The following is a 9,755-nucleotide window of genomic DNA, read 5'->3' on the forward strand; positions in this document are numbered from 1 at the left end:
CCAGGTACCGGCTACATATAAGACTTAACACAAACGTGTGAATGTATCTAGAACAAAAAAAATTCCTAGAGGCAGAACTGTTTGATCAAAGGGGATATACATTTATTATCTGATAGTACCAAACTGCCATCCTTATTGTGTGATTTTATATTTCTCAGCCAACAGTGAGAAAGAGTTTCTGCTTTCCCACACCTTTGTCATCCCTAACATATTTTCAAACTCTCTGGTCTCTGCCAATCTGCTAAATGAGAAACGGTTGCACCCCTAGTTTTAACTGGTATCTTGTTTGGTATGTAGGGCTGGCTATCTTTTTGCATGTTTGAAATCCATTTTTTCTTCTTTTCTGCGAATTGTCTATATTCTTTGCAAACAGGGTGTTGGCCTACTCCTAATTGCTTTTGAAAGCTCTTAATATGTTAAGGAAGCTAGACTTTCATTTTCACATAGATTGCAATTGTGTCCCCTAGTTTGTCTTTGCATATTAATTTTTATCCATTTTCTTTTTCCATGGAGAAATTTCCTATCCAAATGCTTAAGTTTTTAAAATTGTTTATAATTGTTTATCAGCTGATTCTTTTAGATTTCTAAAGCTACAAAATCGTATCATTTACAAATAATAGCAAATTTGCTTTCTGATGTCTTTCTCTAATTAATAACAATTTTGACGGTGTACATCCCAGGATTGTCCCTGATTTTAATGGGAATGCTTCCAAGGATTCACAACTAAAGATGATGCTGGCTTTGGCTTCTAACGCTATTTCGCTAAGGAACTTTCTGAGTGCACAGAGAATTTTTTTTTTTTTTGCTTTTTTAAAAGATTTTATTTATTTATTTGACAGAGAGAGAGAGAGACAGCCAGTGAGAGAGGGAACACAAGCTGGGGGAGTGGGAGAGGAAGAAGCAGGCTCCCAGCGGAGGAGCCTGATGTGGGGCTTGATCCCAGGACTCCGGGATCACGCCCTGAGCCCAAGGCAGACGCTTAACGACTGAGCCACCCAGGCGCCCCGAGTGCACAGAGAATTTAACAATTTGTTCTTGAGTATATTTTTCATGTTCATCAATAGGTTTTATAGATTTTCTTCAGTGTCATTTACATAATTATTTAGGAATAAGAAATAACAGGAACTTATGACTGTGTATTTACACCACGCTACTCTATAAATAATTCATAACTACTCTTCAAAATATTTAATCCACATCTAGTCCCTGTGCGACATGAAAAGGCAGGTATCTCGCATCACAGATAGGGAAACTGCGTCTCTAAAAGATTCTAATTCCACCCACCCCTTTTCCCCATTGTGGCACTTTGGTGAGCTAGAAATCAAATTCAGACCTTCTGACTCCCAACCCAGGGTTTAAGCCACAAGAAAGGACCACGGCCTTTAGAGAATTTAGCAAATGCCCAACATACAAAGAAAAAAGCAGGCTGCCGTCTCCAACCCGAAGCTTCACGATGTTCTCTTCCAGACTCCTGAAAGCAACCTCCAAGTTGGACTCAGGAGCTTAAAACATCTGAAATGCATCACCCAGCAGCCAGCACAATAGGTTCACGCTCAGTGATACACAATGTTGCCGACATTCCTCAGCCAATTAGAATTCCTTTCAGCTGCGATGGAGGTGAACACAGCTGGAATTAGGTGGGGCGCATCGCCAGACACAGTGATGGTACATTATCTACGCCTTGTTTTAAAACAATAAAAGGGTTTTTTTTCCCTTTAATCCAGAAGTATGGAAACAACATTCCACTTAGTTTAAATATCCAAATGGATTAAATTGCATCTGTCGCCACAACAGTAATTCTAACATTTTAAAAAGAAGATATGCCTGCTCCACGCGGAGAGGTGCTTTTGTTTTGTTTTTCAACAGAGCTCTTCCAGCTCATCTCTAAGTAGCATGCCTTAGGGACTGTGGTCAGCTAGGATGAGCGTGCAGTGGACGACAAGCCAATTTAAATTAGGGCCTCTCTCTCAATAAAATTCACTTACAGAACAACAAGCAAACCAGTCACTTAAGTTGTTCAGGGACAGAAATAAATAAATAAATAGCCACATATTTTTAATTCTCTATTTGTTTAAAAATACTTAACCTCTAAAACAGTTTTGAAAGTACAAAAATTTGATCCAAATAAGAATTCTAAAAGTTAGGGTTTCTCAACCAGAAAATCAGAGCATTGCCAAGACACTAAATTATTTCATCTATTTCGGAAGGTTCTTGAACTTCCCCTTTGCTCTTGGCACTCAATAAAATGCACAATTCAGCTCTTTTAACTTTTAACCAGTGCCCACAAACATGTTACAAAACAGCCAGTCTAGTTAAGTGGATCATTGAGCTGATGTTGAAATATTATGGGTCAGTCTTTCTTTTTTTTTATTCATGAGGAAAAACTTCCCGAGTGACTCAGCCCCCAGAACCTCCCCTTACACCCAGCGTTCTACACTAGGACCCGACAACGTGACTGAACAGAGAAAATGAAAATTTGTAGAAGAGAAGGAACAAATCGAAGTTCAGACACCACTTTCATGGTTGCAAAAACAGGAGTTTTGACCTCAAATAGCTAGACCTGAAGGCAAGAACTCTAGTTGGATTTCACTACAACTGCTATAAAGATACAGAAAGAAAGAAAGTGTATAAAATAATTCATTGCTCAGGTCAGTTAGGTGGGTTAAGAAGCTTTAAAAAAAATGGAGTTGAGGGAAAAAAAGGTTGTCCCTTAAGACAACCCAAATGTGATCAAATCACAAATAAAATCAGTAATACAACCTCTGTTTGACAGAATGTGATTTCTTTTAGAGTAAAACTGAAGTTTTGCAATAGTTACTTGATTTAGCCCATCCCACACCCTTAGCTAATTCAGCTCGAGGAAGTGCCTTGACTGTACCTTCAGAAGCTTGAGGCTGACCCTGAAGGAAATGTTCAGAAACTCAGGGGCAGCTCATGGCTAAAACACCAATGACTTACTCCGTCCTATCCCAGTAACGGTTGTTAAAACCAAAAGTTCTGCCTGCCTTACATAAGTCAGATTCCCTGCTGGCATAACCTGACAAAGGCAACACTTAACAGCTTTCTTAACCTTTCAAGAAACCGAACTAGTCCAAATCAATTAGGCCACCTGTTATTGATAAATTAGGGTTATTAACAGCTATTAATACAACTATTTCTCTTCAAGTTGTGTCATCTGGATGGCCAAACCCCCAAGTCTGCCTTACTTCCCATGTGCTACAACTTTAAAAATAGCCTCCATTTCCACATGTTATCAAGGAAGGTCTCTTCCCCCCTCTACTTGGAATTAGAATTTTTCTCTCTTCGCAACACGCAGTCACGCTCCAGAAGCTATAAAAACACAAGGAGGTCTGAGAGTATTTCAAGGCATAAAAACGCAAAAAAAAAGTTTATAGGCATTTGCCATTTCAACTAACTGGTTAACATTAGAATAAAATTTAATTTGCTTGAAGAGCACTGTGGAACCCTTAGAGCTCAAAATTCCATTCTTTTACCCAAAGTGGCCTAAATAACGTATCTGGGATTCATCTGCGTACCACATAAGAACAAAGTTTTTGCAAATCCTTCTTGAATTTAAAATAAAAATGTCTCCAAAGTGTTTGATTTGCCAGTGAACTCTAAATGTCTGCAAGATAATGCTCTTTAAGATAACTTGATTTTGCACATATTACGCCCCAAACCTACTGAAACTATTTTAAAAAACTATATTCCTGTTAAAATACCACAAAGACATTCATTAAAGTTAAATTCTTTTAAGTATAAAGACTCAAATATTCTTTTTACTGCGTAGGCCAGGCTTCCGAAGCAGTTCCACATACCAACCAATAGTTTCCAAAAACAGAAAGGGTTTCACCAGGAAGGAAAAATATATGCCTAATCAATACACAAAATGAACGCTTCTCGTAAATCAAACACAAGTGCTATGTTTTAACACAAATTTCTGAAAACCAGCATTGAGATTCAATAACAGAAAGCATGAGTACCCCCACGTAATTTGGAATAAGTAGGTAGCCAAAATGAGAAAGAGAATCAAAGAATGTTACAATAAAGTTGAAATCTCATTTTATGCGAGGAAACGGAGACCCAGCAAGGTTACATAATTTGTTCCATATCATGCAGTTTATGGTAGGTCTGACCAAAATCACGTCTCTTAATTTTAAATCCAATGCTCTACTCACCACCAAATACAACTGTGGACCCCAAAGTTCTAAAGGCTCTTTCATACTCCAATGTCTTCAGATGTTGCCTTGAATTATGCCCTGTGTGATATTACTATGCCCTGTGTGATATTACTGACTGGTTGGAATGTTCCTAGATTTAAAAAAAATTTTTTTTTCAAATATCATGCATAGTACTAAACTCTGAAACCTGTAACAAGAGTATACAACTTTTGAAAGACGGCTACCCAACACGCCAGAAGCGAAGAGATTTCAAACTCCCCGACAACCTTAAAGATGATGCCAAAACCCACTCTAACTACAACAAAATATCTGGTTCCAGCATCAATTAACATTCAAAAGATAACACATGCTGGTCACCTGCGTCTGCAATCACCGCTAAACTCCTGTTGCAGGGATGACCACACCCACAGATCATCCCAGACTCTCAATGACACCAACAGGGGTGAAGGGAAAAGGGGCTTTGGAAATAACACTCATCACCTGATCCTTCAATATCAAATGCCATCCAAAACTCTTCAAAGCATTTCTATATCTTTGGCATCTAAATTTCTGAATCCAAAATTAATTTGGGAGAATAAACCAAGCCCTCCCTTTCACAAGGGAAAGGCCCAGACCTGCCAACTAGGGTTGATTAATACATATATATACACTTGACACAAATATTGTAATTAAAACCTCTTCCTTCTGAAACATTAATCACATTTCTACCCAAACTCATGAAATCAGTTACTTCTGCTTTTAACAAGAAAAATGAAACCAATCTGATGTCAATTACAGATTACACTGTAAATGAGAATCAAATTAAAGTTGTCAGGAATTAAAGTTTTACAAGCATTACAAAGTCAAAAACATGGCTTTCATGTAACCATAAAAATAACAATGTTATATACTGTATCTGCATAGTGAGAAGCATTTCCTACTAGCCCTGAATAAAGGATTATGTTCCTCCAGAAGCAAAGATCCCTGGGATATATGGCGGTTACTTCACAAAACCAGGGTCTGGATTTGGGTCCAAATCATTATCGGATCACATTATCTTATCGTAACCTAATCTGACATCTTTATACCAAGAAGAAGAAGAAAGAAGAAGAAAGAAGAAGAAGAAGAAGAAGAAGAAGAAGAAGAAGAAGAAGAAGAAGAAGAAGAAGAAGAAGAAGAAATATACATATATATCCCTTTTCTTGGAAAAAAAATAAATCATGCAACAACTATGTAGTTTCAAAGAAACTTTAGTTTGAAAACGATCACCCACGAATTACCGACGAATTAGGGCTACGCATCTGCCATAAAGTGCCAAAATGCTCATTGGCTCTTTGAAAGGATCTGACCGGACTCTGACTTTGGAGTCCTCACCAGCCTGGCCACTGAACAGAAAAATCCAAGGGAAAGCCCCCTGACAGGAATCAGCCTGAACTTTTTATTTCCTTTCCGTTCTCCCGCCAACGAGCAGGCAGTGTTTCTGGGGAAATACTCGAGTTCGGAAAGTCCCCCGGCAGGACACCGTCTCTGCAGCCCTACAAGCGGGCCTCAGGTATGAATTTCAACTGGGAGGCGAGGCCGCAGCACCCCAGCCCTGAGGAGCCCGCGCAGGGTCACATCTCCGGGGCCCGCCAGCGAGGGGAGCCTCCAGCAGACAGCGGGCATCCACACTCAGCCAAACCACCGCGTCGCCGGCCCGCAGCACAGCTTGGCGCTCACCCTTCAAGGTGGCACTACAGAGCCTCCTAGGAGACACGGGCACTTCATTGAAGACTCAATGAGAGTGAATCAAGGAGCCTGCGTTAGTGCAGCTGCCAAAGCCTCCAGTGGGGGGCGGGGGGACCCTCAGCCCTACTCAGGGCTCAAGGATGTTGCGGGGCTGGGGGGCGCGGTGCTGGTAAAGTGCAATGCAGAAAGAACTGAAGAAGCACAGTCAAGAGTAGATAGTGGCCTGGCCTGAGGCAGAAAGGAAGTGGACTAGACTGAAGAGGTCTGGACCAGAGGGGAAGCGAGGAGAACAGGACCGGGAGAAGCGACACGATAGGATTGAGGAATTCGAGGCTGAAGGAAAGGGTGGAGGCAGCGAGACAGAAGCAGGGGGCGGGGCTGCGAGATAAGCGAGGGCGGGACTAGGTGGAAAATGAGGGGCGGGGCTTAGGGGGAAAGTGAGGGAGCCCGGCCTAGGGAGAATAAAGGGGCGGGGCCGGGAGGGGAGAAGTCAGGGGGTAAGTTGGGAGGTGGGTAGAGAGAGGAAGGTAGAGAGTATGGGGGAGGGGGTAAGAAGCGGGGACAGGAGGGAGAAGAGCGGGGGCATGTCGGAGGAGAGACCCGGAGGCAAGAGAGGATGGGAAGGTGGTGAGAAGAGAGGGGCGGGACCGAGAGCAAGGGGCGGGGCCAGGAGGGAAAGCGAGGAGGCAGGTGAGGGGAGAGGAAGAAAGCGAGGGGGAGGAAGGGGGCTGAGCAGCGGGGGGCGGGGCCACGGGGAGAAACGAGGGAACGAGGCAGGGAGAGGGAGGGGAGCGACCAGGACGGAGGGGGTGAAAACGGGCGGGGGGCCAGGAGGGGGGACACGACGGGGCAGGTGGGGGGAGAAGGAGGGAAGCGAGAGACCGTGGGGGGGTTGGGGGGGTGAGAAGCGAGGGGGCGGGGCCGGGAGCAGCGAGGGGGCGGGGCCGGGAACGAGGAGCGAGGGGCACTCGCCGAGGGGGGTGACGAGGTCCTGGGACAACGGCCGGCGTGGGGGAGGGCCACTCCACCGGGACGCTCTGCGGGAAATTCCGGGGCTGCTGGGGGGGGGCGGTGCGGGGCGCCAGGGGCGCCGGGCCGTGGCGGGGGGGGGGGCGGTGGGAGGCGGGTGGGCCTCCCGCCGGCCGTACCTGTCAGACGGATCTTGATGCTGGAGCCGTTCCTGCGCGTCCCGGGGTTCGACATCTCCCGCCAACGATCGGGCAGCCGCGGATCCAGTGCCGCCGCCCCCCGGCCCGGCCCGGCCCGGCCCCGCCGCCGCCGCCTCAAGGTTACGGCTCCGGGCTGGGCGCCGGGGTCCGAGCCGGGACACAAACTCCGCGGCCCAGGCGTCCGGGCGGCGGGAGGATGGTCGAGCCAGGGGATCGGCGCTGGACCCGGCGCCCCCGACCCTCGCCCGCTCCCAGCCGAGCCCAGTCCAGAGCCGCCGCCTCCGCCTCCTCCGCCGCCGCCGCCACCACCACCTCCTCAGAGCCGGACGCCCGCCGCCCTCGCCGCTTCCGCCGCCGCCGCCGCCGCCGCCTCCCGGAGCCGCGCGCGCTCCCGCCGCCGTGCCGGCCCGGCCCTGCGCGCGCCCGCGCCGTGCGCCCCCGCGCCTGCGTGCGTGCGCGCGCCCCCGGGCACGTCGGGGCGGGGCGGGACGAGGCGCGGGGCTACGTTGCCGGCCCAGCTTCTGGCGCGCGGGGTCTGGAACCTGTGGCCCGGGCTTCCCGCTTCCTCCCGCCGAGTGCCGGGCGCAGGAGATCCCGGTTTGGGAGCGGAGCAAGCCCCGGAGGCCCGCGGAAGGGGAAGCGAGGGTGCGGGGCCCCATTCGGGCCCGCGAACCGTCGCCCTCGGTCTTCTCCATATTCTCCAAGGGAACGGGTCTGCAGACGCGGACGGAATTGACTTTCCAGGTCTCTCTCGAGCCTCTGGGCCCCCGATAGCTATTGAAGAGAGGATTACGTGAACCCGTGGCTTGTTACTACACACCAAGCACCTTGCACAAATAGTCATGCAACACTTGGGGGGGCGGCAAATAGCTTTTAGAGAATGCAATTTCGATGGAGGGACTCCCCAAAGACACAAAGTCCCCTAGGTGTTTTCTTGTGCAACTAGTGCGCTCTGTTGACCCGTGAAAGAGTTGCCAGAATCGCTGGAAAGTGCCATATATGGACAAGGTAAACAAGATGGTAGAGGGGGATAAAGTTGAGAGGTAGATGTTTGCTATTATCCAATCTGTATACAATTCAAAACAACAAAAAGGCAGCTCTCCGGCCTTCTGCTAACACCGTACCTCCCAGACTTGCAGAGTTGAACTAAAAGCTATCATTTCCCCTCCTCCCAGAGTTGCTGGGTAGAACTAAAAGCTCGTTAGGCTTTCTCCAGCAAACAAACTCCTCTCTTTGTTAACCTGTAATGGAGAGGAAATACTATGTTAATAAAGAGGAAAAGCTGGGCTTGTTTACCAAAGCTGTTTTTGACCAACTACCTAATTCTTTGAAAGCCTTTATTTGGTTTGTATCTTAAGGAAACCAGGCTCTGAGCCATTGCAGCCACCACCACCCCACCCCCCACCCCCCCCCCACCCCCGCAGTCAGGGACCTCTCCTGGGGTCACAGTCTTCAGAATAGAGCCCTGTCCCTGGGGCATTCCCTGCCTCAGGCTGAACCCAGTGAGATCGGAGTGTCTCCTGGGCTGGGTACAAAGCTGCCTGTTTCAGTCAAATAAAAAGACATGCCCCAGGGTGGCTCAGTCACTTGGGTGGCTGACTCTTGATTTCAGTTCAGGTCATGATCTTGGGGTTGTGAGATCAAGCCCTGCGTCCGGCTCTGCACTAGGCATGGAGCCTGCTTGAGATTCTCTCTCTGTCTCTCCTCCTCTCCCCTGTGTCTCTCCCTCTCTCAAGTAAGTAAATAAATAAATAAATATATCTTAAAAAAGAAAAAAAAAAAAAAAAGACAGGCCCAGATCATTTCTATGGCCCTTTGCTGCTCAGACTTTCAGTAATTCTAGTGAAATACCCAAGAATACAAGCTATGTTTAAGCAACAGAGCAGTAGACCCAGAAACTAGATGCTACTCTGTAGGCGGCTGTCACTAAGAGTAAGTCCCTGGGGTCTGAATAAATCCATTTAGAGTCTCTAACCCCTGCCCCCAGTGATCCCCATTCTTTCAGTCCACCCAGTATCTCTCCCGTCTCTTCATTCCCATATTCAAGAAGTCCCTTCTCTCTCAACCAGACTAAACCTCTCTTTCTCTGCTTAGCTGAGTGCTGGCCCCTGTTCTGATCCCTAGCTGTTCCTCACCTAAAGTCCTTCCATTTCTTAACCTCATTGTTTTCTTACCTGCCTAGATGTCTGGGCCTTCCTTTTCCTAATTGTTTCCTCAACCCGTGAGTCAGGAGATCACTTCTGGAGGTCACTGAAAGGCATTTCATTTACTCATTAACAAGAAATTGTCGCTGTCATTTAACCAGATACACCTAACGGTGTCCTTCAACACAGCCTGCACAAAGGAGGGCCTTCCTAAATGGAAGCTAATGTTGTTTCGTCGGCAGACTCCAGCCACCTACTATGAGGCTAGGGACAAGGAATACAAAATAAATAAGTCACGGATAGAGCATTTCAGAGGCTCAGTGGCCTGTGTGAAACAGACAAGGAACCACTGACAAGGACGAAGTGACGGAGGTGCGTACTGAGGGCTAGAACGTAGATGACAGGCCCGTTCTGCCTGGGAGGAGAAAGGCGGAAGCTCACAGAAGAGTCACAGAAGACCTCCATCCAGGACTTAAATGCAGTGTTCAAGTTCATCCGACAAGGGCACCGTGGGCAGAGGGAAGGGCTTGTGCAGAGGCGTGAAAATGAATGTT

At 47.3% G+C, this 9,755-nt stretch overlaps 1 protein-coding gene across 3 annotated transcripts in view; it reads right to left on the reverse strand.

Moving 5' to 3' along the window:
• The window catches only part of SMURF1 (SMAD specific E3 ubiquitin protein ligase 1), a 110,124-nt gene extending 102,766 nt beyond the window's left edge, over nt 1-7,358 (reverse strand). The window contains exon 1 of one of the 3 annotated variants that reach the window (XM_045813385.2): nt 7,037-7,358. In XM_045813385.2, coding sequence (XP_045669341.1) covers nt 7,037-7,091 — 55 coding nt within the window. In that variant the 5' untranslated portion in view covers nt 7,092-7,358. The remainder of the gene's footprint in view (nt 1-7,036) is intronic. The other 2 variants (XM_045813383.2, XM_045813382.2) reach the window with 2 other exon arrangements.
• Nucleotides 7,359-9,755: the final 2,397 nt, after the last annotated feature.

Source organism: Ursus americanus, chromosome 2, assembly GCF_024610735.1.
Source record: "Ursus americanus isolate L20-20 chromosome 2, mUrsAme1.1.p, whole genome shotgun sequence".
Lineage (NCBI taxonomy): Eukaryota > Metazoa > Chordata > Mammalia > Carnivora > Ursidae > Ursus > Ursus americanus.